This window comes from Wickerhamomyces anomalus (genome assembly GCF_001661255.1).
Source record: "Wickerhamomyces anomalus NRRL Y-366-8 unplaced genomic scaffold WICANscaffold_6, whole genome shotgun sequence".
NCBI classification, from domain to species: Eukaryota; Fungi; Ascomycota; class Saccharomycetes; order Phaffomycetales; family Wickerhamomycetaceae; genus Hansenula; species Hansenula anomala.
Genome location: NW_017567115.1, coordinates 507,635 through 533,269, shown reverse-complemented (window position 1 = coordinate 533,269; position 25,635 = coordinate 507,635). Strand labels below are relative to the sequence as shown.

The 25,635-nt window shown below is 33.0% G+C and overlaps 13 protein-coding genes and 1 non-coding gene across 14 annotated transcripts; 6 read left to right on the top strand and 8 right to left on the bottom strand.

Annotated features, from left to right (window-relative positions):
• Positions 1–96: 96 nt before the first annotated feature.
• Positions 97–595, bottom strand: WICANDRAFT_80927 (CCDC12/cwf18 family protein; the record flags this gene model as incomplete). The annotated part of the gene is made up of 2 exons (XM_019185145.1): positions 97–415; positions 474–595. 2 exons carry the CDS (start codon positions 593–595, stop codon positions 97–99), a joined length of 441 nt encoding a protein of 146 aa, XP_019036803.1.
• Positions 596–875: 280 nt separating this feature from the next.
• Positions 876–6,539, bottom strand: MOT1 (DNA-binding ATPase; the record flags this gene model as incomplete). The annotated part of the gene is made up of 1 exon (XM_019183837.1): positions 876–6,539. The coding sequence occupies one exon, from the start codon at positions 6,537–6,539 to the stop codon at positions 876–878; it is 5,664 nt and encodes a 1,887-aa protein (XP_019036802.1).
• Positions 6,540–7,771: 1,232 nt separating this feature from the next.
• RPS9B (40S ribosomal protein uS4) lies at positions 7,772–8,987 on the top strand (the record flags this gene model as incomplete). Its single annotated transcript, XM_019185144.1, has 2 exons — positions 7,772–7,778; positions 8,416–8,987. 2 exons carry the CDS (start codon positions 7,772–7,774, stop codon positions 8,985–8,987), a joined length of 579 nt encoding a protein of 192 aa, XP_019036801.1.
• Positions 8,988–9,460: 473 nt separating this feature from the next.
• On the top strand, positions 9,461–10,120 carry RPL21A (60S ribosomal protein eL21; the record flags this gene model as incomplete). The annotated part of the gene is made up of 2 exons (XM_019183836.1): positions 9,461–9,471; positions 9,649–10,120. 2 exons carry the CDS (start codon positions 9,461–9,463, stop codon positions 10,118–10,120), a joined length of 483 nt encoding a protein of 160 aa, XP_019036800.1.
• A 539-nt stretch (positions 10,121–10,659) lies between these two features.
• Positions 10,660–11,733, top strand: RIM2 (Rim2p; the record flags this gene model as incomplete). Its single annotated transcript, XM_019183835.1, has 1 exon — positions 10,660–11,733. One exon carries the CDS (start codon positions 10,660–10,662, stop codon positions 11,731–11,733), a length of 1,074 nt encoding a protein of 357 aa, XP_019036799.1.
• Positions 11,734–11,987: 254 nt separating this feature from the next.
• Positions 11,988–12,762, bottom strand: MED8 (RNA polymerase II mediator complex subunit MED8; the record flags this gene model as incomplete). The annotated part of the gene is made up of 3 exons (XM_019180493.1): positions 12,600–12,762; positions 12,486–12,544; positions 11,988–12,438 (listed from the first exon to the last, which is right to left on the bottom strand). The coding sequence occupies exons 1-3, from the start codon at positions 12,690–12,692 to the stop codon at positions 11,988–11,990; spliced, it is 603 nt and encodes a 200-aa protein (XP_019036798.1). The 5' UTR covers positions 12,693–12,762.
• A 66-nt stretch (positions 12,763–12,828) lies between these two features.
• On the top strand, positions 12,829–13,635 carry AIM4 (Aim4p; the record flags this gene model as incomplete). Its single annotated transcript, XM_019180492.1, has 3 exons — positions 12,829–12,868; positions 12,915–13,230; positions 13,286–13,635. 3 exons carry the CDS (start codon positions 12,829–12,831, stop codon positions 13,632–13,634), a joined length of 705 nt encoding a protein of 234 aa, XP_019036797.1.
• Positions 13,636–13,869: 234 nt separating this feature from the next.
• Positions 13,870–14,872, bottom strand: ATP4 (F1F0 ATP synthase subunit 4; the record flags this gene model as incomplete). Its single annotated transcript, XM_019183834.1, has 3 exons — positions 13,870–14,506; positions 14,662–14,698; positions 14,845–14,872. The coding sequence occupies 3 exons, from the start codon at positions 14,870–14,872 to the stop codon at positions 13,870–13,872; spliced, it is 702 nt and encodes a 233-aa protein (XP_019036796.1).
• Positions 14,873–15,097: 225 nt separating this feature from the next.
• On the bottom strand, positions 15,098–16,343 carry MSI1 (Msi1p; the record flags this gene model as incomplete). The annotated part of the gene is made up of 3 exons (XM_019182241.1): positions 15,098–15,987; positions 16,040–16,188; positions 16,240–16,343. Coding segments are annotated over 3 exons (1,143 nt in total), but the record flags the coding sequence as incomplete, so codon positions are not given.
• Positions 16,344–16,703: 360 nt separating this feature from the next.
• Positions 16,704–18,374, bottom strand: PGI1 (glucose-6-phosphate isomerase; the record flags this gene model as incomplete). Its single annotated transcript, XM_019182266.1, has 1 exon — positions 16,704–18,374. One exon carries the CDS (start codon positions 18,372–18,374, stop codon positions 16,704–16,706), a length of 1,671 nt encoding a protein of 556 aa, XP_019036794.1.
• A 936-nt stretch (positions 18,375–19,310) lies between these two features.
• GPI2 (phosphatidylinositol N-acetylglucosaminyltransferase) lies at positions 19,311–20,503 on the top strand (the record flags this gene model as incomplete). Its single annotated transcript, XM_019185937.1, has 2 exons — positions 19,311–19,347; positions 19,668–20,503. 2 exons carry the CDS (start codon positions 19,311–19,313, stop codon positions 20,501–20,503), a joined length of 873 nt encoding a protein of 290 aa, XP_019036793.1.
• Positions 20,504–20,517: 14 nt separating this feature from the next.
• TAF5 (chromatin modification protein) lies at positions 20,518–22,698 on the bottom strand (the record flags this gene model as incomplete). Its single annotated transcript, XM_019182331.1, has 1 exon — positions 20,518–22,698. One exon carries the CDS (start codon positions 22,696–22,698, stop codon positions 20,518–20,520), a length of 2,181 nt encoding a protein of 726 aa, XP_019036792.1.
• A 503-nt stretch (positions 22,699–23,201) lies between these two features.
• Positions 23,202–23,273, bottom strand: WICANDRAFT_t118. Its single transcript has one exon. It is a non-coding gene; the product is annotated as a tRNA-Gln (tRNA).
• A 1,243-nt stretch (positions 23,274–24,516) lies between these two features.
• Positions 24,517–25,608, top strand: WICANDRAFT_35547 (NAD(P)-dependent alcohol dehydrogenase; the record flags this gene model as incomplete). The annotated part of the gene is made up of 1 exon (XM_019182325.1): positions 24,517–25,608. One exon carries the CDS (start codon positions 24,517–24,519, stop codon positions 25,606–25,608), a length of 1,092 nt encoding a protein of 363 aa, XP_019036791.1.
• Between the last annotated feature and the right edge of the window lie 27 nt (positions 25,609–25,635).

The following is a 25,635-nucleotide window of genomic DNA, read 5'->3' as shown; positions in this document are numbered from 1 at the left end:
ATATCCTTTTTTTATTTATTCATCTCATAGATTTTTTAAATATATTTTATACAGTTACTTAAATTCTCTGTCATCTCTTTTGGTATTTGATTGTATCTAACTATTCCTCTCCCGAAGTTTTTGAACTTTTTCTTTAACAATCTTATTGATAGCTTCATCAGTACGTTCTTGAAGTATATCTAATTTTGGTTGCAAATCTCTCATCAAATCACTAGTCACTGTCTTTGTCCTTATTTGATCATTATTTGTAAAACCTAGGTCTGCAGTTTTGGCAAATTTTGATAATACTTCATCTTGTATCTTTTGAGAAACTGCTTCAACAGTTTCTGCATTTTCATCTAATGTAGTTGGAGGTTTATTAAAGCCTAGTATTGGCTCTTGGGTCTCTGGATTATAATTTCTTGAGATTATTGTACTAAAAAAACAGCTGGTTAGTTTCTGATCTAAAAATTCATTTATAAGTTCACACATACTGTTCTGGTGTTGGTTTTTTGGTAGCTTGTTCATCAGACACTTCTAAAGTGTTTGGTTTCCTTTTATTCCTTAGGGCCGCTAATCTATTCTTTCTTTCGGATGCTTGAGATTCTAGAGACATGATTGCGCTGTGATTGTAATCTTTTAAAGTGTTTACGTTTTAAAGAGTACGACATGCTTTTTTGTAGTTTTTTTACGTACCCTGTTATCGACCCGTTCAAAATGACAGCACTACAAAAAAAATCAACTAAAAAACCAAAATGCATTAAAAAACTCTTCATGAAATCTTTTTATCTTCATTGTTCTAAAGATTTATTTACACTAATATACATTTAAAAATGTCATAATCACTCGTCCTCATTTCATTTCTTCTTCATTATTTTGTTATTTCTATTCTATTCTCATTTCAAACTCTTGATAAAACTGTCAAGATTATATTCTTCTTCATATTGTGATTGATCCCACAATTCACCCAATTCTCCAATAACAGCACCAGCTTGACCTGTTAAACCGGATTCATTGATCAAATCTTGATTACCACCATTCTTCTTCTCTTCAACTTCTTCAACGTGTTCTTCTTGTTGACCTTGTTGTTCAACATCAAATAAATCCAATAATTGATTAGTATCCATAGATGCTAAACCAGCATTCTGTTGACTGACAATTGTAGATGCAATATTCATTTTGAATTTTTGTAAACCCATGATTTTCTCTTCCAATGTATCCTTGGTAATCAATCTATAAACATTAACAACCTTCTTTTGACCTAATCTATGTGCTCTATCCATAGCTTGTAAATCATTCATTGGATTCCAATCATGTTCAACAAAGATAACAGTATCAGCACCAGTTAAGTTCAAACCTAACCCACCAACTTTAGTAGTTAACAACAAAACATCAATGGAAGGATCTTCGTTAAATTTACGAACAATACTTTGACGTTCTCTGGGATCAGTACTACCATCTAATCTCATAAATGTAACTGATGGTAAATGTTTACGCAACAAATCTTCTTCAACCATATCCAACATATCTTTCAATTGACAGAAAATCAATGCACGATGTTGACTAATAACATTATCACCAACACCACCAGATTTATCAACATCTGCAACACCAATACCACACTCTAACAACAATGTACGCAATGCCAATAATTTTGGTGCATGATGAATATCATGAATTGACATACGCGTGTCTTTCAAATACCTTTGAACTTCATAATATTGCGGATGACTTTCTGATAAAACTAAAGCTGGATGGTTACATAATTTTCTCATATACTGTAATGCTTGGAAAATATGTGTCTTCTTTTCAGCGATTTCAGTTGTTTGGACATCATGTTCCACGATATTCTTCTGCTTCTTTGCAAAATCCTTGTATAATTGTTTTTGTAAATCACTCAATTGACAATAATAATCCTGGATTATCTTTGGTGGTAAATCTGACAACACTTCCTCTTTCAAACGACGCAACATAAATGGTAAAACTTGTTTATGTAAAGCTTCTAACGCTAAAGCACCAGCTTCTTGTTCTTTTGATGAAGTCTTTGAGTTTCTTGAAGCAGCAATTGGTTTAGCAAATCTTTCTTGGAATAATTTTTCACTACCAAGGAACCCAGGCATCAAAAAATCAAATAATGACCACAATTCTAAAACATTATTTTGAATTGGTGTACCTGATAAAATCAATCTATGATTGGCTCTAATTTTTTTAACGGATTTTGTCAATTTAGAAGATGAATTCTTGATAATATGACCTTCATCCAAAACACAATAATTATAATTCTTGCTTGATAAAAATTCAACATCATTTCTAACAACATCATATGATGTGACAACAATATCACAGCTATCTAAGCTTGAACGCAATCCACTTCTATATGAAGGACCACCAGCATAAACAACAACTTTCAAAAAAGATGAATATTGATTAAATTCTTGTTCCCAATGACCAGTCAAAGAAGGTGGACAAACAATTAACGTTGGTAATGGTTTAGTTTCAATAGACTTGGTGATTTTATAATCTTCAGCTCTCAAATGATGGTCACTTGCAACAATACAAATAGTTTGTAAAGTTTTACCCAATCCCATATCATCACATAAAATACCATGTAAATGATACTTGTTCAAGAATGCCAACCAATTAACACCTTCTTGTTGATACTTTCTTAGCGTAGCATCAATGGCAACAGGTAAATCAAATGGTTTTGATTTTGATGGATCCATCATTTGTTGAATAAATTCACGCTCCTTTTCACGACCTTCTAATAACTCTTTTGGAACATCTTCAGGATCTGGAATACCAGCTTCTAACGGAACCAATTTTATAATTGAAGCAAATGTTGTTGTGGCCAATACACGAACATCTTTATCAGCATCACTCATACGACCTAAAACTGGAACAATCAAAAATATGACATATGGTAAAATATCTGAATCCATAGTGTTTGAAAGATGATAGACAGCTTCAATACCACCTTGACGTTCATTAACTTCACCGGCATTGTTTAATAATGGTAAAACTGATTTAACAATGAATGGAATTGTCTTAGATGGTAAAACTTTAGCCATTATAGCTACTGTCTTTGCAGCAGAATATCTGAAAACTGATAATTTTGATCTTAATGCATTCAATACGGATGGCAACACTGTCAAAATTTCTTCATGAACATTAGAATTAAAAGTTGGAATTAAAGCCTTCAAAACACCTAATGCATCAACTATCGATTGGCCTGTAACATCATCAACTTCGATTTCTGAGCTTGTTTCCAAATTCTTTAATGGTTCAAATATTAAATTCTTCAATTGTGGAACCTTGATAAAGACATTCTCTTGGAAATTGATCAAAACATTTTCTAAGGAAAATTTAGCACCTCTTCTCTTAATTTTAGCCTCTATTAAAAATTTCTCATGTCTTAATATAGCTTCTGCATCTAATTCTTCCTTTTTCAATGACAAGATAGAATCTTTAACATTTCTATTTGAACCAAATTCTGGAACTTCTGAGGTATCAACACATAAAAATCCACAAAGATTTTTGACAATCTTATTTGAAACATTAGATTTATCATTTTCAATCAATTTACCAATCAGTTCTGCAACTGATGAAGCTGATCTTTTTTGTAAATCTTCTAAATCCTCACTTTTAATACTATCCATTAAAGCCCGAATAAAAGGATTCAATTTCTTTGGTAATTCACCAAGAGAAATAGCAGCAGATGCATAATTTGATAAAATCCCAATAGTTCTCTTAAATCTAGCGTTTTTAGCTTCTTCAATAGCTAAAACAACACGACTTTTAGTATCTTCCAAAATCTTGATTGCAGACATCTTATAAACAGGATTCAATAATTTCAGCAATTTATCAAATGATTCATTAACAACTGACTCTGCAACTTCGATGCTAAAAGCACCAGGACCTGCATCATTTTCACCTTGTACGACAATTGGTAATTCAGGAACTTTACTTTGAGATAATTTACCTTGTTCCACAAAGACTCTAAATAATGAATGACATTGAGTTCTAACAGCTTTCAAAGTTGAAACTAATTCTCTATAGTAAGGTAATGATAATGAGTCTGTCAAGACATTAACAAATTCGTTCAAAAAGATATCACGAACAACTTGTGATGGTTTTAAATCTCTTTGGGCTAATGATGAACAATATTCTTTGATAACAATAGATGTCAATAATCTTGGAGTGGAGTGTGGGACATTCAAATATTTCTTAAATAATAACAAGACATTTGATAATGAATCTTCTTGTAAGAATGATAAAATTTCACCTAATGCAGTAGCTGCAGCGATTCTTGTCCTTATAAACACTTCAATACCCAATAATGTAATATCACCAATGATAATAGGACCATCGATATTCACACGATCATTATCTGGAACTGGAATTGATGATTCTTCTTGTTGTTTTGCTGGTGGAGTTTTTCTCTTTTTACCCCTTTTAGAGCCATCAGTAGTAGTGGAACTATTATCGTCATTTGATAATTCAGCAGCTGGTGTATCAGAAACTTGTTTTTCAAAAACAGCACCAGATGGTTTTAATAAGAAGTCTGCATTCATATGATAATTGTATCTTGATATACCAATTGGAGTCATTGAAAGGTTAATTATTGGTTGTAAATGGATTGATAAAACATCATCAAGAGAAAATTCGTCTTGTTTCAATTTTGAAGATTCATTCAATAATTTTGTGAAAACTTGTTGTGATAATTGTAAAACTTCTTTATTTTGTTCCAATAATAAATTTTGGAAAATCAATCTAAAAGCTTTACCATCAATCCATTTCTTGGTGGAGATGTCATCAATTGATAAGAATGCCATTAATGTTTTCAAAACAGATTTACGAACATTTGTAATTGAATGTCTCAAGAATGGGTATAGTCTTGGAATCAAATTTCTCAAAGAATATTCTTCATTTTCTGAAGCTTCAGTACTAATAAGTTCCATAACTTCTGGATGAATACATAATCTTGCCAATAAATCCATAACAGCACCAATTGAAGCAGATAAATCATCTTTCAATCTTGTTAAAGAATCCCAAATTGTGGAAATGATGGTTTTGATTGTTTCTTTACGCAACTTCACAAATTCACTAGTGATTGGAGTTAAAGTAGCCGCTGCAACAGCTTGAACATCATCATCGGATTCTTTCAATCCATGTAAAACCATCTTGACAACATCATCTAATAATTCTGGCTTTGAGGAAAGGATATCAGTCCTTACACTAACAAAATATCTTAAACCAAGCATACCACCATGACTTGCTTCCCAACACGGAGCTTTACCAGTAGTTTCTTGAAGTACTAGCAAGTCCAAATTATGGAAGATTCTCAAAACTAATTCTTCATCAAGATGGATTAGCAAAGCAGCTAAAGTTTGTGCAGCAGATTCTCTAACAGGTGCGACAACAGTATCATAAACATAATCACCAAATCTATCCAATGCGAAAATTGTCAATAATCTGCAAGCTAAATCTTCTAATGTTTGATGGTTTTTCAAATTATTCTCTTGTAAAGATTTGCCCTTTATACGACCAGCACCTTTCCCATGTTTTTTAATTAATTCTCTTAGACCTAAAACTGCACCGTGTCTAATTTCCCAAGTTTCTGAAAATAGATCAACAACTAATAATTCATAAACACCTTGAAAAGGCCAAACCAAGCCTGCAACTTTTGCGTGTTCTGCAAGGATTGGTGGGATTTCTGGGGCTTTATTCTCCACAACTAGTTTATTACCGCCAGCTTGAGATGTAACATCAACTTTTTGAAGTGTTTGTTGCTGTTGTTGTTGTTCTTGTTTTATAGGAGTACTTGATTCTTCTTTAACCAATTTCCTAGATACTGAACTTTGAGATAAATCAACAGGTTTATGCTTTGAAGAGCCACCGCCTTTTGATTCCATTTTAGCTTTTCTTTTAGCCATTGCTTTTAATCTTGCACTTGATATATTTGAAGTTAATGGAGGAGGGGATGGATCATTGGGTATTATTGTCTCTTGTTTTATATTATCTTCTTGTTTAACTTCAGGTGTAGCTTCAGCTTCAACTTCATCTTCAAAATCCATCTTTAAGCCTAATTTTTTGTTTACAGAAACTTTTTGTTTCTTTAGTGCATCAATTGATTTTGAATTTTTGGAATAATCATCAATAGTTGAACTTGAAAGGAATTTTTTATCAGACTTTAATAAATCAGGTAGGTTCCATTGATCAAATGATAAGAAAGAATGTTCATTATTTATAAGTTTTAGTTCTTGTTCTTCTAATTTGATTTGAGCATCATCTAATTCTTCAACTTTAACACCTTCACCATCATCTTGTTGATTAGGATCCCATAATTCAGCATGGTTGACTATCCCACCAAGGGCTCTAGCAGCAGTGGTACGAGTTTCCCATTTTTTGGAGTTTAGATAAGGATAAACACGACTTAACAAGTTGAGTATCTCTTCTGGATGGGCCTTTGCCAAATCACTTAGTTGGTCAGCAGCGGTGTTCCGTATGAATTGGGTAGAGCCTGTGTCTAAGAGGATGACTAGCCTCTCTAGCCTGGACATGGCCTAAACGATCTGAGTTAGCGCTCTGTTTGGAAATGCTAATTCAATTAAACAAAATTGGATATAAACAAAACAAATCAGTTTATATCTGTGTGTCCCGTAACAGAGCTTTTTTCTGGACCCGCGAATTTCTTTCATTTTTTTTCCTGTTTGCCAATTGGGATTTTTCGCAGCTTTTTATACAAAATTTAACTTTGGCGCAACTCTGTGCGCTTTGAACGTGTCAATAAGCCCATCGAAGAAGCTGGAAAGCAGTGATTTAGGGGTTAAATGAAGGGATAATCGTTTAATAACTGGTATATGACTAGTTGGAAGGGTCTACTATTGATATATGATGAAAAGAACGAACTTTCAGTGTGTAAATATGGCTATTTCTCCTTGTTGTTCCCATCTCATCAATTACAGAAACTGCCATTCGCTGAGAAACTGATGTGTTGATGGCAAAAACAGGAACACGGAGAATTCAGATCGTCAAATTTCACAAAACAACAACAAACGTGAAAAAGGGTTCAAAAAAGTGATCAAGTGGATATTGAACCAGGTTGTTGATGATGTGGTTAATAAAGATCATTATCGAATCATCCACTTGGTCTCTGCTCACTATCCCTCTTCAATTACACTTTCGCGAAGAGAGAGAGTTGATCTTTGGAGATTCTGAAACGAAGAGATCATGACAGAGGTGTTCTTTGATCTATGGAATTATTGTGCAATGAAATTATCCATTATCACATCATTGTATATTGCGTTTCAGCCTCTATTCCTCTTCCTCGCTAGTGATTCGGTCCATTCATGGATTCATTCTTCCTTGAGCCATTACAGTTAAAGGACCTGATCACTAAACACCATTCTACCACAGCCCATCAGCACCGGGCAGTACCATCTAATCCGATACTATAACTATATAATACAATTCATATACTTGCCATGTTCTCATATATGCTAAAACAACACTTTTAATACCAAAAGCTTTCGATCTATCTCTGCTTCTACTCCTTTGGGAAACGGTTATGCAGCCCTATCCGTTTTCAGAGAGTGACTGCTTCTGGTGTTGGGATGTTGAGTCCAAGTTACGGCAGTAATGCGTACATTTCAGAATAGCCCTTCGTTTACGCGCATCTCGCAAAATCTCTGTAATTTTTCAAATGTGTATAAACTTTTCAATGAAAATTTAAACACTCTTTCATATACTCTTTTCATAACATCAACATTAACGTTCTAATTATCAAGTCAATATGCCTCGTAAGTTGACATTGCAAAACTAACAAGACAGACCATCAGTACACTGTTTTATATGTGGAACTTGGGATAATTCAGATTCATTCAAAACATGGGTTCATTTTTTTACATGGATCTATATTTTGATGAATTTAAACATAGAGGTTCGGGTCCTCATTAAAAAATCTTTTTTGGAACTTTATTGATCCAATTTAATTGGTGATTTAATGGTTTTTTTCCAGATTTTCTTCTACAATCATTGAATAAGCTATTTTATTGTTCTGAATTCCCGACACTTCAGATACAATTGCTTCATTTAAAAGTTTGAGAAGTTTTATGTTTTATTTTGTTTTAACAAAATGGTGTGAAACCAAATGGGGGTATCATCTTGGACTTTTATGTTCTATGATGGTGGATGATTATGCATTCTGGGTTATTGATCTTTGATCTGATCCATCCCTCTTGTGTTGACTACTGTTTTTTTGATTCATATATATCTCATAAACTTTGAAAACTCTTGTGAAAATAGCTTATAGATTGCAATAAAGAAGAATATCCTACAAAAAAAAGATTACTTAATGTGGCCTTGTTCTCTTCTATGTAGAATTAAATGTCATTGGAATTTCCATTTTTGAATCATATTCTAACAATTTTTGAAAAGGTGCTCCAAGAACTTACTCCAAGACTTACACTGTCCCAAAACGTCCATATGAATCAGCTCGTTTAGATGCTGAATTAAAATTGGCTGGTGAATTTGGTTTAAAAAACAAGCGTGAAATTTACAGAATTAACTTCCAATTATCTAAAATTAGAAGAGCTGCTCGTGATTTATTAACCAGAGATGAAAAAGATCCAAAACGTTTATTCGAAGGTAATGCTTTAATTAGACGTTTAGTTCGTGTTGGTGTTTTATCTGAAGATAAAAAGAAATTGGATTATGTTTTAGCTTTAAGACCAGAAGATTTCTTGGAACGTCGTTTACAAACCCAAGTTTACAAATTAGGTTTAGCTCGTTCAATCCATCATGCTCGTGTTTTAATTTCTCAACGTCATATTGCTGTTGGTAAACAAATTGTTAACATTCCATCATTCTTGGTTAGATTAGATTCTCAAAAACACATTGACTTTGCTAAAACTTCTCCATACGGTGGTGGTCGTGCTGGTCGTGTTGCTAGAAGAAACAAAGCCAGAAAATCTGAAGGTGGTGATGAAGCTGCTGAAGACGAAGAATAAATGACTTGATTTGGGTTGAATTAAATGAGAATTTGTGTATAGTTTTACACAATTCTTTATAAACAAAAAACACAGTGTACATTTTTCTTTGGGTTTTATTTAGTTTTGTAGGGTTTATCTTGTATATTATAATGAAAACATTTTGGGTAATAATGAAGTGTAGAGAATTCAAATACCCAACCTATAATATGAATCTCTCATCAAAACACCAATATTCACCTACTCGATCCGACAATCTTTGAATTACCCGAAGCTCTTTTCTTTTCTTGAGAATTTTTAAAGCAAACTTGGCCATTTTTTTCATAAAAGTCTCGATTTGCTACTTATGTTCCCATAACAAGGAGCTAAACAACCAGACATACCAAACACAAGACCCAAACAATTTGAAAAAAAAATGTACTGATGAATATTTTAAAACTTTCTATATCCATTTCATCAATTTGATTAGTGAATAATAGTAAAATCAAGGCAAAATGACAAACACGTAAGTGAGAAATCTGAATTATGTCTCATGAATTGTGTCACTTTTTCACCATGTCCCTTTTTGGGAATAGTTTGAAAACGACAAGTTTTAACTAAAAAATTGGACCCTTTAAGAAGATCAAGATCATGGTCAAGATCATTAATTCATTCGAATACAATGTACTAACAACTCCCTCAGTCACGGTTACAGAAGAGGTACTCGTTACATGTTCCAAAGGGACTTCAAAAAACATGGTGTTATTGCTTTATCCACCTATATGAAGACCTACAAAAAAGGTGATATTGTTGATATCAAAGGTAATGGTGCTGTTCAAAAAGGTATGCCACATAAATGGTACCACGGTAAAACAGGTGTTGTCTTTGATGTTACAAGATCTTCAGTTGGTGTCATTATCTATAAAGTTGTTGGAAACCGTTATATCGAAAAAAGAGTTCATTTAAGAGTTGAACATGTTCAACATTCTGACTCTCGTAAAGAATTCTTGGTTAGAGTTAAGGAAAATGCTCAAAAGAAGAAGGAAGCTAAAGAAAAAGGTGAAGCTGTCCAATTGAAGAGACAACCTGGTTTACCAAGAGGTGCTAGAGTTGTTTCCACTCAAGGTAATAAGCCAATCACCATCAGACCATTACCATATGAAACTTATATTTGAGTTCTTTATTGGTACACTTCTAATTCATAGGGGCTTTATGGCTATAGCTGGTTATATATGATTAAAACTCTGTGGATTGTAGTATTGATTGTTGAGATACACTGGAGAAACACCCTAAATTTAACATATTTCTCGAGGGAAAAGAGGCTCTATATCATAAACTCAATTTGAATAACATAAAATCACTTTCAATCAACTATTTAACCCTTAATTTCCTTCATTTACTCAATTATTTACCAAATTCTATCTATTATCGTTACTCATCGCTTATATAATCCCTTTGTATTTTTTTTTGTTTTTGCATCAGAAATTTTTCAATCACATTTTGTTATAACCGAAATTTTAAAATACTTGTTTGAAATTTTGTTTATCTTGTACATAAATATTATATTGGTTTCATATATAAGGTTCTTTCCTTTATCTTCATCTCATTTTGATATCCATTTTTTTGTTTGCTCGTGGTTGGAAAACTTTCAAGAGAAACTATCATAGATCAAAACTCATCATCTCATCTCATCAATACATAATATCAAAAGACAATGGGTAATAGAGAACAAGAATTTGAAAAACTTTCTCAAGAAGCTAGAGAATCTGCATCATATTTAGCAAGTGATGAAAAATCATCAACGTTGAAAACTTCAAGACGTTCCCCTGAAACTCATACAAAAGATGTGAAGCCTTGGGTTCATTTTGTTGCTGGAGGTATTGGAGGTATGGCTGGTGCTATTTGTACTTCACCTTTTGATGTTGTTAAAACGAGATTACAGAGTGATGTTTATAGAAGTTCGTATTTACATACAATGAAGTCTCAAAATATAATATTACAAGCTGGTCAACATTTTAAAGAAACTTTTGGAATTATAAATAATGTTTACAAAAGTGAAGGTTTTAGAGCTTTGTTTAAAGGTTTAGGGCCAAATTTAGTTGGTGTTATACCTGCAAGATCAATAAATTTCTTCACTTATGGTGTGGGGAAAGATTTCATAAGTAAAAATTTCAATAATGGTGAAGAAGCTGCTTGGGTTCATTTAATTGCAGCTGTTAATGCAGGTTTGGTAACATCAACTGCAACTAATCCAATTTGGTTGGTTAAAACAAGATTACAATTAGATAAGGCATCTTCTAAACAATATAAAAACTCATGGGATTGTATTAAAACTGTTTTGAAACATGAAGGTATTGCAGGTTTATATAAAGGTTTAATGGCTTCATATTTAGGTTCTGTGGAGAGTACTTTACAATGGGTTCTTTATGAACAAATGAAGACTATTATTTCTCAAAAGGCATTACAAAGAGAACAAGAAGGTCGTGAAAGAACTAAATTGGATTCATTTTTAGAATGGTCTGCAAGATCAGGTTCTGCAGGTTTTGCAAAATTCATTGCATCAATGATTACTTATCCTCATGAAGTTATTAGAACAAGATTAAGACAAGCTCCATTAGAACATGGTCGTCCTAAATATACTGGTGTTATACAATGTTTCAAATTGGTTGTTAAAGAAGAAGGGTTGGCTTCCATGTATGGTGGATTAACACCTCATTTATTAAGAACTGTTCCAAATAGTATTATTATGTTTGGTACTTGGGAATTGGTTATAAAGTTGTTATCATAGAATAACCATCATTTGCATTTTATTTTTTTAACGTTTTACACATTTATGATTATGATTCCATATGTACACTAGTTGTTAACTAAACTTGTTGTTGAAAATCAAAGACTTTCTTTAGGAGGTTTACGTTTTTTTTTTGTTTCCTTGTTGTTGGTGTTTTTATTGCCCTTTTATTTCATGTACATACCTTTTTTTGATGATTTTCTACATCCTTTTACATACCAAAAGCTCCATAGATTATATATATAGCATGCTTTCTAATGCTCAGGAACTGTTCCTTGATACATGAGTTTCAGTAGTTCATCGACCGAATATTTAGTGGTTTGGTTCACACCAGGAGCCCCCATCACATTAAAGTCATTATCTTCTGTATCTCCTGCTTCCAATTCTTTTTTGGTATGGAACCCTTTAAATTCATAACCTTTACGTTGATCCACAGTGGAACTCAAAGCCCATTGTGTTAATGCTTCATCATCTTTTAATAAAATATCTGTTGATTTTTGCTTTGATTCTTCAATCCAATCAGTGACTTCAGGTAATGGTTTCTTCCGTAGTAATGTAGTTAATAGACTTTCTTGTTCAGTGGTGGGGAATTCAGGTAATGGATAGACAACAGTCTTGGATAGAGTCTCTGAATATGTTGATAATGTTGCTGATAATGAAGCTAATTGTGTAAAAATGATGTTTACTTGACTCTGTATAGAGACCCTGGAATTGTTAGTTTTAAAATCAACTGAATAGTTCAAGTCACTCACCAATTGGACATTTGTGCACTCTTCATTTCTGTTTGTAGTTTGTTCAAGGAATGTGTCAACTAGTTATGAATTAATACTCAGTCTTATGATATGAACCCAGTCTTTAAAACTCACTTGAGTCAATCTCAATCTCAAAGATTCCAAGGCCTCGATGGGCACTCCCGAGAAATCAACATTCTGCTCTTTTTCAGACGTCGCTGCTTGCATTTTTCTCTTTTTTAATTATGGATTCGTTACTTAAATGTTGATGAATTTTGATGATGTTTTCAATTTTCAATGTTTTTTTTTCAAAACTTTGAACCATAAAGAGAATCATACAAAATTATCAAAACACCAAAACAAAATGGCTAAAAACAACAACTTAAGTATAGTGGAGCAAGAAAGTGAGTATGTTTATGAAATATTTGATGTCTGGTTATACTAATTTAGTCTTTTCAGGGAGGAAAAAGAAGGCAAAAGAGCTGAAAAAGGCAAAAGAACAGAGAAGTAAAGAGAAATTGGAAAGATTATCACAAGTGGATCCAAAGAGACTAAAGAAAAGAATCGCTGACTTGGAAGGGAAGAAATCTAGAAATAATGGTAGGTTATTGATAAATGAACAGAGACAATTGGATTCGTTGCTCAAAGATTTGGAATATATCAATAGGAAGAATTTGGTCAAGGAAGATGAACCTGAACCTGAACATAAAGAGTCAAAACCAATAGAATTGGGACTCAAGAGTATATTTTGGGATCCAGAATGGAAGTAAGTAATAATCTTTTCTCTTATCATTAACCAATTTTACTGATATACAAAAAAGTCCATTGGGAATAGCTCCAAAAGGTTTACAAAATGTGACATATCCATTGAAAACACCATTTGAACATGAAATTGATCCACAAGTTGAAACAATCCCAATACCTAATTCACCACCTCCAAGATTCTTCAAAATCCAACAAGCACAATCAACTTATGAATCTGCACCTGAAGTTAAACTTTTAAGTGCAGCTTCAACAAAATTCATACCTTCTACAATTAGAAATAAAACAGTAAAGATACAGAAGGAAACAGAAGATAATGAAGATGATGATGACGAAAATGAAATGAAAGAATACGCATCTGAAGAAGAAGAATATCTTAGAAAACGTAAAGCTGATGAATTGGAATAACTACAATTGCAAATAAAAAGTTCTAATATAATTTGTTTCTTTTAATTTTTTTTTACTTTCATGAATTGCATTCATAGAGAACGAATAAAATCAAATTCATTCCCTAAACTAATTTCCTGCTTGGAATTATTTCACCTTTTTCTTCTTTTCGTTCTAAAATAATGTGTATATGAGATATTGTTAAATGACAAGTTTTGAGTTTTTCTTTTTCGTATAAATTGGAATATTAATTAGTTTATTTAGCACTTGCAAACACTTTTTCAATATCAGCAACAGCTTCTTGCAAAACTTTATCTTGGAATTTTGGATTGGTTAATTCTTTTTCAACATTAGCAATAACAGTTTGAGCCAGTTGTTGTTGTTGTAATTGACGAACTGAAGCTTCATATCTAACCCATGAATCTAAAACAGATTTAGCTTCACTTGCTAATTCAACTTTTTGTTTCAATTCAAAAGCCTGAGCTTCTAATTCAACGGTTTCTTTTGAAACTTCAAATAAAACTTTAGTGGTGTTAACAACATCTTTTAATTCTGAAACAGATTCAATTCTATCTTTAACAGCTTCAACATGTTTAACTCTTGAAGAGTTTAAGATTTCAGAAACAGATTTAATTCTTGATTCAGCCCAGTCGTTATATAATGGAGCAACATATTTAACAACTAAACCTGAAAAGGCAAGGAAACAACCCAATAAGATAGATTCTTCATTGACAACGTATAATTCATTTGAAATGGCGTAAATTGAAGCAGCAGTACCAGTGGCTAAGATACCAGTTTTGGATAAAACTGAGTTACCTGGTAAAGCATCAATGATTGAAGTAGCTTTAGCTTTTGGTTCTGGGGTTTGAGTTGATAAACAACGAACACCGATTCTAAACAAGCAAAGGGTTAGTATATGCTCACTAATATCTCCAAGTGGGATACATTCAATTCATTTTCCAATATTGATATCATGACACGGTGATATGGGTATACGAATTGAATAGATTTAAATTCCCTTGATGAAAATGATAATAGATAAACTTACGGTGCAGAACGTAGGGCAAAAGAAGCTGGACGAATAGCTAGTAAACTTTGTTAGAATCTTGTGAACATTAATGAATTTCCAAACACCCTTTTCAATTGAATCATCAACATCAACACCTCCACAACGTACAACACAACCTCCCATTCAATTGTAAAGAGCTCATTTTCCCAATTCCTAACATACCTCTCAAAGACAATTGACGCAAACTCATTGTATAAAAAACTATTTGAATTCTGTTATCAAAGCTGTTTGAATATTCAAGATTTCACCTATTTCTCAAGGGGGTTTTACGCTTTTTTTGATTTTCAACAATTTTTGATTTTGAACAATTCGATTCGACCAAAAAATGGACTTTTACCCGGTCTGTGCAGACTTCCCGATTAGGAAATAAAAGTGTGATTTTACAAACATTATTCTAATTATTCATTCATTGTATTCAATTAATTAACTGTTTGGATGGTTTCCAGACTTGTAATGTATTATCATTAGACACGGAACTAATCATCCAATCATCGTGAGGGTTCCATGCGATATCATTAATACCCAACATATGTCCACCATGTGTGAAGATTAATTGATTATCTTCCTCCTTGGAGAAATCCCATAGTTTAACCAGGTTATCATCTGCACCTGCTGTTGCTAATATGTTTGGTTTATTCTCATTGAACGATATAGTAGAAATTGAACCGTTATGTGCCTTGGAGGTTTGGAAAATTGGTTTGGAAAAATCTCTAATATCCCAAATGTTTAAAATCCCATTAGAATCTGCAGTTGCTAAACAAAATTGATTCTCATGATTGAATGACAACGCATTAATCCCACCAGTGTGGTGTTTAGGTTCATTTTGCTTCAAGATTGAATTAGTTCTTGTATCGAAAATCTTGACTATGTTATCTTCACCAACTGTACCAAAAATTGAATTATGTGTAGGTATCCATTCAACATCATTGGTACCTTTTGAATCTGTTGTGAAGTTATTAGTAGGTGTATCCATTATTTTACAATTTTTGGAATATTTTGTTATATCCCATAATTTTGTTACACCATCAATTGAACTTGATAAAAGTAAGCCTTCTTTAAAATTATTCCAACTTAGTCCAAACCCTTCCTTTTTATGAGAGTTTAGTTTAATTTCAAATTTGAATTCATCAGATGGTTGTGATGAATGTTTTGTTTTATCAAATATGAAAATTTCCCCATTATTATTTATTGTTGATATTAGATCAGGTTTTTGAGGCATATATCTTGCTTTATTAATATCTCCTTGATGTAAGATTTTTTGATCATAGTTGAATTTACCAGATATTGGATTTGAACTTATGAATTCTATCAGTTTCTGTTAGTGTTTTGTGGCCTCTAATTAAGTAATTCAACTCACCTTCAAGATCTTGATCATATTTTGAAATATCCACTTCTTCAATCTCTGATTTCACCGTGAAACTTCCAAGTTGTAAATAATCTTCACGTTGTCCCGAAGTGAATGTACCTGAAAGTAATCTATATTTATACTTCTTGTTTTCTTCAACACTTGATCTTGTTAATCTCATCATTCTTTAGATCTGTCTATAGTTTACTCACGTCTCAACATCTGGAAAGAATTGGACAGTCAGAGAAGGCCATATTGAATTGACCGTGTTTAGGTAGTCATATAATTGAACAGCATTAGTTTTCCATCTTCTGTAATCTAGCAAAGAGAGTTAGTTCCATTTTGTTGAAATATTCCATTCATTCACATACTTTCTTGAGTCTCTAAATCAATTGCACTTTCTTCAAGGGTAAATTCCTCAGTTGGTACTTCCTCATTGACAGTAATCGCCTCATTAGCATCCACTTCAATAACATCAGCCATCTTTTCTCTATGTTTTTAATATACGTTTGTTGATGATTTTGATGATAATTATGACGCGAATTTTTTATATTTTCACGTGTACGAAAATATGGTTTCCACACTACAAATTTTCATCAAAAAACAATAACATTCATAAGTAATATAAAAAAATTGATATACCCAAGAGGATATTTTTTTACTTTAAATCGAGGCTCTAAATAGACCATTCTTTGAACTTGTTGATCAAACCTTTAGTTGAAGGATCATGAGTTTCAACAGGTTTTTTATCATCCAATTCTTTACCAATAACTTTAGCTAAAACTTTACCTAACTCAACACCCCATTGGTCAAATGAGTTGATGTTCCAAATAGCACCTTCAGTGAAAGTCAAGTGTTCGTAATAAGCAATCAAGGCACCTAATGTAGCTGGAGTGATTTTTTGAGCCAAGATTGAAGTGGTTGGTCTATTACCAGTGAAAACTTTATGTGGGACTAAACCACCAGTGGCACCTTCAGCTTTAACTTGGTCTTCGTTCTTACCAGTGAGTAAAGCTTCAGCTTGAGCGAAATAGTTTGAAGCCAACATACGTTGATGCAAGTTATCTTCAATTGGGTTATGAGATTGAGCAGCCAAGATGAAATCAGATGGGATAACTTTAGTACCTTGGTGAACCAATTGGAAGAATGAATGTTGGGCATTAGTTGCAGGTTCACCAAACAAGATTGAACCGGTGGAGTAGTTTGTGAAGACATTACCTCTTGTGACTGATTTACCGTTTGATTCCATTGATAATTGTTGTAAATAAGCTGGGAATCTATGTAAATATTGATCAAATGGTGCAACTAAATGAGTTTGAGCATCAAAGAAGTTGTTATACCAAACACTCAATAACCCACCAATTAATGGGATGTTATCTTCAATTGAAGTTTCAGTGAAGTGTTTATCAACAGCTTCTGCACCTTTCAAAAAGTTTTCAAAATTTTCATAACCGATATATAGGGCAACAGAAGTACCAATGGCAGACCAAACTGAATAACGACCACCAACCCAGTTTTCAAAACCAAACATATTTTTGGTATCAATACCAAATTTAGCAACTTCTTCAGCATTAGTTGATAAGGCAACAAAATGTTTAGCAATATGAGCTGTATCTTTAGCATGTTCTAAGAACCAATGTTTAGCAGAGTTGGCATTAGTGATGGTTTCAGCAGTGGTGAAAGTTTTTGAAGCAATCAAGAATAAAGTAGTTTCAGGATTAACCCTTTTCAAAGTTTCAGCAATATGAGTACCATCAATGTTTGAAACAAAGTAAGCATTTAAATCAGGAGAAGAATAATGTTTCAATGCTTCAGTAACCATAACAGGACCTAAATCTGAACCACCAATACCAATATTAACAATATCAGTGATTTTTTTACCAGTATAACCTTTCCATTCACCGGAACGAACTTGGTTTGAAAATTCTTTAATATGTTGTAAAACAGAATCAACTTCTGGAGCAACATTTTCACCATCAACGTATAATGGTTTGTTTGATCTATTTCTTAAAGCAATATGGAAAACTGCACGATCTTCAGTGAAGTTGATATGTTCACCTTTAAATAATTCATCTCTTAATTTTTCCACACCAGCTTCTTTTGCCAATTCAACCAATTTTTCAAAAATTTCATCATTAAAGATATTCTTTGAGAAATCAAACAAGATTTTAGAACCATCAAAATTTGTAAATTCTTTTGAATATTTTTCAAATCTTTTTGGATCCTTAACAAATTGGTTTGCAATTTTTAAATCTTTACCACCATTATCATATAATTCTTGTAAATCCTTGTAGGCTTTCAAGTCGGTGGTTAATTTGAAGTCGCTGAAAGTGTTTGATGATGCCATCTTGTCCTTTTCTAGTTTAATTGAGTCGTACAATTGAGTGTTGAAGCAAGTAAAAGAATAAAGGGAAAAGTGGCTCTTGTTTTCAAATTCATTCGTTGAATGGCCATCTCGTGGGAGAGTGAAGATTATGTAATCAGCATAACCTCACCAGACGGAATTCGAATTTACATACAATTTTACAATGGGAAACTGGCTTTATAGAATAATTTGTATGGGAATGGGGTGTTTATTGGGCATGGAACACTCGGATGTCAACTGGAGCACCTGCAACGTCACCTCCAGCAACCGGCCAGGTATCATCCGTGTTGATAGTAGCTTAAATATTGCATTATTCTCCACCAAAATTTAAATCATTATCCACAGATATCACTGCCAGATATCTCGAGTCAATTCATCAATCTTCTTCATGCTTTTCCCAACATTATCCAGCCTATCTCGAACTTTGTCCACACTTGATGCTATACTATCGAAATACTCCTTATTGTACAACTTATCTCGGACATCTTCAATATCTTTGGAATCCCAAATCTCACTATGATCGAAATTCTGATCAACTAACTTCTCAGAGTTTTTAATAGTGGTTAATAATTCAACTTGTGATAATCGAAGTTCATTTATAGCTTTACTATGCTCAGCATTGAAAAAAGAGTCATTATCCATACTAACTTGTTCACTCATTCTTTTAACATCATCCAACACATCGATCTGTGTCCATAACTTATCCTGATAATCGACATTGGGCCTAGATGATGGGATTTTATCATTCAGTCTATTGGGCACCATCACATTGGCCTCTTGTTGTTCTTCTTCTCTTGAATCACTTCTCCCATAAAGATAACTGTCCTGGTTTGTCCCTACTGGATCAAACGTGTTTGTCCTGGTATTGGTATACGAGCTGCCATAAGTATCCGTAGTGAACCTAGGACGTAGTGAATCATGGTCTTCATCTTCCTCTTCCTCTTTCAACTCTTCAGTGCCCTGGTCCACTGATATCGTGGGTATTTCTCTCGTTGAAAAGGGCTCGTACGTGACAACGCTCTTCTGACTAGTTTTGCTCCCTCTTCTGTGAATACTATTCGTTTCTTGTTCCATCGTGTGCAATTGTTCTCAATTTTTGATGATGTTTATGCTTATGTTTTGTTTTGGTTTTTTTCACAAGTGTCAAAAAAAACATCAACATCATCAAATTCTTCAGTATGGCATAACACTCAATTCAAACACTCTTGCCAATGGAACAGCCCATAATACAGATAAACAATGAGCCGAGAACAAGAAGGAAGAGCTCATTCTCAGGGGTACGGCCCTGGAGGAAACTATTATACATCAAGCAACCATATCCAGATAACTATACAGATCCATCATTCTTATCACAATTGAAGAGAAACTCCACAGTACAGAAATATTCTTATTGGAAATTAGTTAAGGATTTTTCATTGATTTCATTACACTTATCTACTTTGGCAATTGTTCATATTGTGTTTTTCGGGATTTATAATTTCAATTGGGATCCAATATTACCTTCATCTTTAGGTTCTATTTTATCCATAATTTGTTATACAATTTTCAAGATTTATGATGATAATTCTTCAACAAAGGGGTTGAATGCTTTCAAATCATCAATTTTGATAATGTTTTCCATTTTAACATTATCTCCTGTGTTGAAATCATTAAGTGAATCTACTTCATCCGATTCAATTTGGAGTTTATCAATATGGTTATTAATCTGTAACTTGTTATTCACTGATTATCATTTTGATATCAATGAGAAATTTAAACCTGTCTTTTCCATGAATATCTTGATTGCAAATGTCATTGTATTAGCATCAAGATTAGAAAGTACTGGCTCTGTTTTTTGTTTTATTTTATTTGCTTTTGAGATTTATGGAATGTTTCCATTTTTTGACATTTGGGTAAGGAAAAATTTCTCATTGGTTCATTGGTGTTTATTGTTAATTATTGGAATCATGGTTGATTTCTTCATTTGGAAAATGAGTGGTGCTAAAATGTTGATTGTTTGGATATCACTACATTTTTTCGTTGTTTTAATTTCTCCATTATATTTCCTTGAATTACAAAAATATAAAAATGAACTACAAGGTCCTTGGGATCCTGCAAAACCAATCATTTGAAATAAACAGAATAATTATACGTTAAACGCACCAGCTGCTAAAACTAAATTACCTCTTGTGAAATGTACTTTATAAACAGGTGTTCTCTTTGTGAAAAATGAAGCTAAATGATCTGCAGATGGAACAACTTCTTTACGACGTCTAATCTCCTCCATTTTTTCTTTACTGTTAACATTAATTGAGGTTGTTGGATCATCTGTTTGTGATGGGAACGGTTCAGGAATTGGTCCAGCTTCGTTAGTACCTCTTTTAATATCCCAAACTCTAACTGAATTATCAGCACCACCACTAATCAAAATCGAACCTTCTTTTGAAAAAGCTAATGAATAAATTGAGTTTCTACCATGACCTTTCATGGATTTTAATCTTCTACCAGATCCAATATCCCAAATATTAATAATGGAATCCTCTCCAGCACTTGCTAACCATCTACCATCTGGTGATACAGCCATTGTATTAACAGGTCCTGTATGTCCATTGAAAATACGCACTGTATTACCTTTTGAAATATCCCACATTCTACATGTCTTATCACTTGAACCTGTAAACACATAAGTAGAATTTGGATGGAATTCAACCGTATCAACATCATTCAAATGTCCTGCAAATATTCTTAATGGATAAATATGATCACAACTCCATAATCTAGCTGTTTGATCATGGGATGCCGTGGCAAAATAATGTCCAAATGGTGAGAATTTAACATCCCAAATTGGATGATTGTGACCTTTATAACTAACTAATGGAGTATATGTATCTAATGACCATAATCTTGTTGTTTTATCTTCTGATGATGATAATAAATATCTATTATCAGGACTAAATGATAATCCATAAATTGAACCACTATGACCAATCAATTTTCTTGTGTTTTCATCTGAGTGTTCATCATTTTTCAAAATTGAAGTTAATGGCGATCCATCTAATGACCATAGTTTAATATAACTATCTTGGAACCCACCTGCAATCAATGTGGAATCATCATTAAACTCCAATGTGGTTAAATCATTATTTGTGTTATGGAATGTGTACATGCAAACACTTGGTGCACTTGCTTGAATTGCATCTAATTTGATCTTATCTCTTGATTCCCTAACTGCTATTATTTCTCTTTTCAAATCTAATGCTGTTCTTTGTGGTAATGGTAAAGTTTCTCTAGCTGGTGAATCTTCAGTTTCTTTTTTCAATTTACTAAATTCTTCCACTAATGTATCTTCTGTTACACCTTCTTTATCATCTCTTCTTTTCAATTCCACTTCAACTTCTTTACTATATTCAGGGTCCATTGGTAAATTACCCAATTTAACAGGTTGACTATTGAACTTCTCAATCTCTTCTGCACTTTTGATACCATCATCTAAAGATCCTTCACCAATTTGTGTATCAACTCTCCCAGTAATGATTTTTGGTTGAATATATCTATTAATTAAACTAATCATAATAGAACCACCTAATGCTTCATTTTCATGTAGGAAATATAACAATAAATTTAATGAAGTTCTAGTAACATGTAAAACATAAGTATTTTTTCTAAATGTTTTAGCCAATTCATTTTCTTCTAAATGATCAATAGATCCAATTCCAGCTAATTTATTAATTTCTGTACCATGTAAAATTTCATGATCAATTGCAAACTTATCGAAAAATCTTCTAGCTTCAACTTTGGCATTCTTGTAAATTAAATCTAGAAAACAATGAACGAAAATTGGATATAAAACTCTGTAAAGTTCAGGTCTATAAATATCCAACGAACTTTCAACCCAGGTTCTCAACATTGAATAACCACGTTCATAAATCTCTGGATCAAATTTTTCATTACTTTGAACTTGCTTATCAGGGATAGATCTATTTATATTTGTTGAAGGTTGTGGTGCAATTGGTGGAGTTGGTGTATGAGAACTTTCAACACGTAAAACAGCTTCAGTTTTATGATAACCTTTTTTATTCAAATACTCCAAGACAATTCTATTCAAATCTGCAGGCGAAAATTGTGGGTTTGCTCTTCTTTGTTGTTGTGCTTGGGCTTGTTGCTGTGCTTGTTGTTGAGCTTGTTGTTGTTGTTGAGGTGTTCCAGGTTGGTTAGAAGCTTGACCTTGAACTGGTTGTTGGGCTCCAGGCCGTATATTGTTGTTCGGTATTTGCCCAGGACTATTGACTGAGCCACCTTCTTGTTTAACTTGAGGATTCTGTGACATTATTTGGTTGATTTATGTTGATGATGTTTTGAAGTTGATGTTTGTTGAAATTAAATTATTTCCTGGATAGAATAACAATTGGATATGGAGATCAATTTTGAGTTCCTTTGGATATACCTCTACTTTGGTAATGAAAACTGGTATTAACTCAATCAAACTGTTCCAAATTGTACACCAAATAATGCATTAAAATTTAACGTGAATTGTTTATATAGACCAACTTCAACTTCAACGTCAAAGAAAAAATCGAAATGTTACGTAATCTCTTAAGAGAGTCACGTGAGAGGTAAGAAATAATTGTAATTAATTTATCAGTACGCTTACCAATAAATAAATGTGCCAAAAGTAATTTTGATTAATGTTCTCGAGAATTATATGTAGTAACCGTAGACTCTTGCCCAAGTTCATGATGTGTAGTATAATTTAAGCGTATTGATGATTATTATGATCGAATCGCGATTTTTTTAAATATTTATGGTAGGGTAATCGGCAAAAAAAAGGTTAGGTCGTACCCGGATTCGAACCGGGGTTATCCGGATCAAAACCGAAGGTGATAACCACTACACTATACAACCAGATAACTGACCGAAAAATACGTTGGAAATTTAGGAGATATTTCTGCTTATGTAATCATAAATTTCACAAATCTTGAATTTCACAAGCTATTTCTCACTAAATGCTTTGAGAAATAGTTTGTAATGTATATTTAGTGCCACTAATTAATGTAGGAGTGGTTTAAGCTCTTTTTTGCTTCTTTTTAAACGCTATTAAAAAATTTAGTTAAAATTCTGGTAAAACAATGAGTCAATGACTATGTCTTTCTTATTTTAATTTTCAATTTGAAGAAACAATTGAGTGAAAAAAATTTATTGTCGCTTTTTATTTAATTTTATCATTATTTAAATTTAGCTGAGCAGTTTAATATATTGTATATATAATTTACTCATGAATTGGTTGAAATATGAAAAGAAGTGTTTCATTATGAGGTTTCTTATCGACACGTAATTGATGACAGATACTTCAGAATATACTTATCAAGTGTAAATCCCAGAAGTTAGAATATTCATTTTAGGTGTGACTGGAAGTTAATGTTCTAACTTCACAAGTAAATACCTTTTAAAATTGTTTCATGTGTATAATCCAGTGTTTATTCGAGCTTTAACACGAGAACCAACACGCCCATTAATGCCCATCACACCTCCACCTCCACCAACGTACTACAGATTTCGTTAGATTTACTAGTTGTCGAATCTCGGAATCATACAACCAATCAAATGGCCAACGAAAATTCTCTCATAATTAAATAGCGTCAACGTTTAATTAATTACAAGATTCGACTCCTCCAACAGCCGAAATCCAATTAATTGTCTCCAAGACTATTTGTCTCTAACCAACTCCGAGAGCAAGGACTAGGCATCATGCCTCCACCAACAACAACAATAAAACAACACAACAACATCTTCTAGTCCCAATGTGACGATCCCCAGACTCGTTCCTTAAATGTCCCATCATCGCCTTCCCCAGAAATTCAAAACAAGAGCGCTTATATCATAAAACTCTTTCGTATATGCCTCAGACCCTCCACCCTCCACCCTCCACCGCCAATGTCTCGGAATTCTGGTTATAGGTGAAAATCAGATACTCACAACAACAACAACTGCTTGTCTCGTAATTATAGTGGTGGATGGTAGACATGGGTGGAGACAAAACAATAGAGAAAAGTGGATGGGCCTTTTTTTTTCTTCGAGGAAATTAAATAAATAGTGAATGATTTGTTCCTTTAAAACTAGTTTTTCCTTTACACCTCATCAGTCAACAATGTGTCAAAGTCATTACAACAATCCTTCAGTTCAAGTCACCACCGATCATAGAATCGAGATCAAAGATAATACAATCCCAGAATTGAAACCTGGTGAAGTTTTAATCCATCCAAGAACAACAGGTATTTGTGGTAGTGATATACATCTTTGGAAACATGGACAAATTGGTGATTTGAAAGTTTTAGATAACTTGGTTATAGGCCATGAAGCTTCAGGTGATATAATTGATATTGGAGAAGGTGTTAAAAATGTTTCAATTGGTGATAGAGTTGCAATTGAGCCTGGTGTTCCTTGCAATACTTGCTTTCTATGCCGTCAAGGTGATTACAATCTTTGTCAAGATGTTAAATTCATTGGAATGTATCCATATCCTGGTTCAATGCAAAGATACTTAGTTCATGATGCTCAATATGTTTATAAATTGCCTGATAATATGAGTTATGCACAAGGTGCTTTAGTTGAACCTGTTTCTGTTGGTTATCACGGTGTGGAAAGAGCTGATTTAATCTTGGGTCATGGTGTTATGATTGCAGGTGCAGGTCCAATTGGATTAGTTACTTTATTATTAGTTAAAGCTGCTGGTTGTACTCCAATTGTTATTACTGATTTGAGTGAAGGTCGTTTAAAATTTGCCAAAAAATTAGTTCCAGATGTGTTGACTTATCAAATTAATCCTAAATTGACCCCACAAGAAAATGCTAAACAAATTAGAAGCTTATTTGGTACAACTGAACATTCTGCACCAAGTCGTGTTTTAGAATGTACCGGTGTGGAAAGTAGTGTTATCACTGCTGCCTATGTCATTAGAAGATCTGGGCTATTAATGATTATTGGTGTTGGTAAAGATGTTTTCAACAATTTCCCATTTATGCAGTTATCATTTGCAGAGATTGATATTAAGTTTAGTAATAGATATCATGATTCATGGCCAACTGTTATTAATATGATTTCCAATGGGATTATCAAAGTTGATGATTTGGTTACTCATAAATTCCCATTGGAAAGAGCTGATGAAGCTATTGAGTTGGTTAGTGATCCAACCAAGGGAAGTATCAAAGTCTTGATTGAGGATGTTAAAGGAAAGTTGTAAAAGAAACAGCCTGTATAAGTAGTTTTT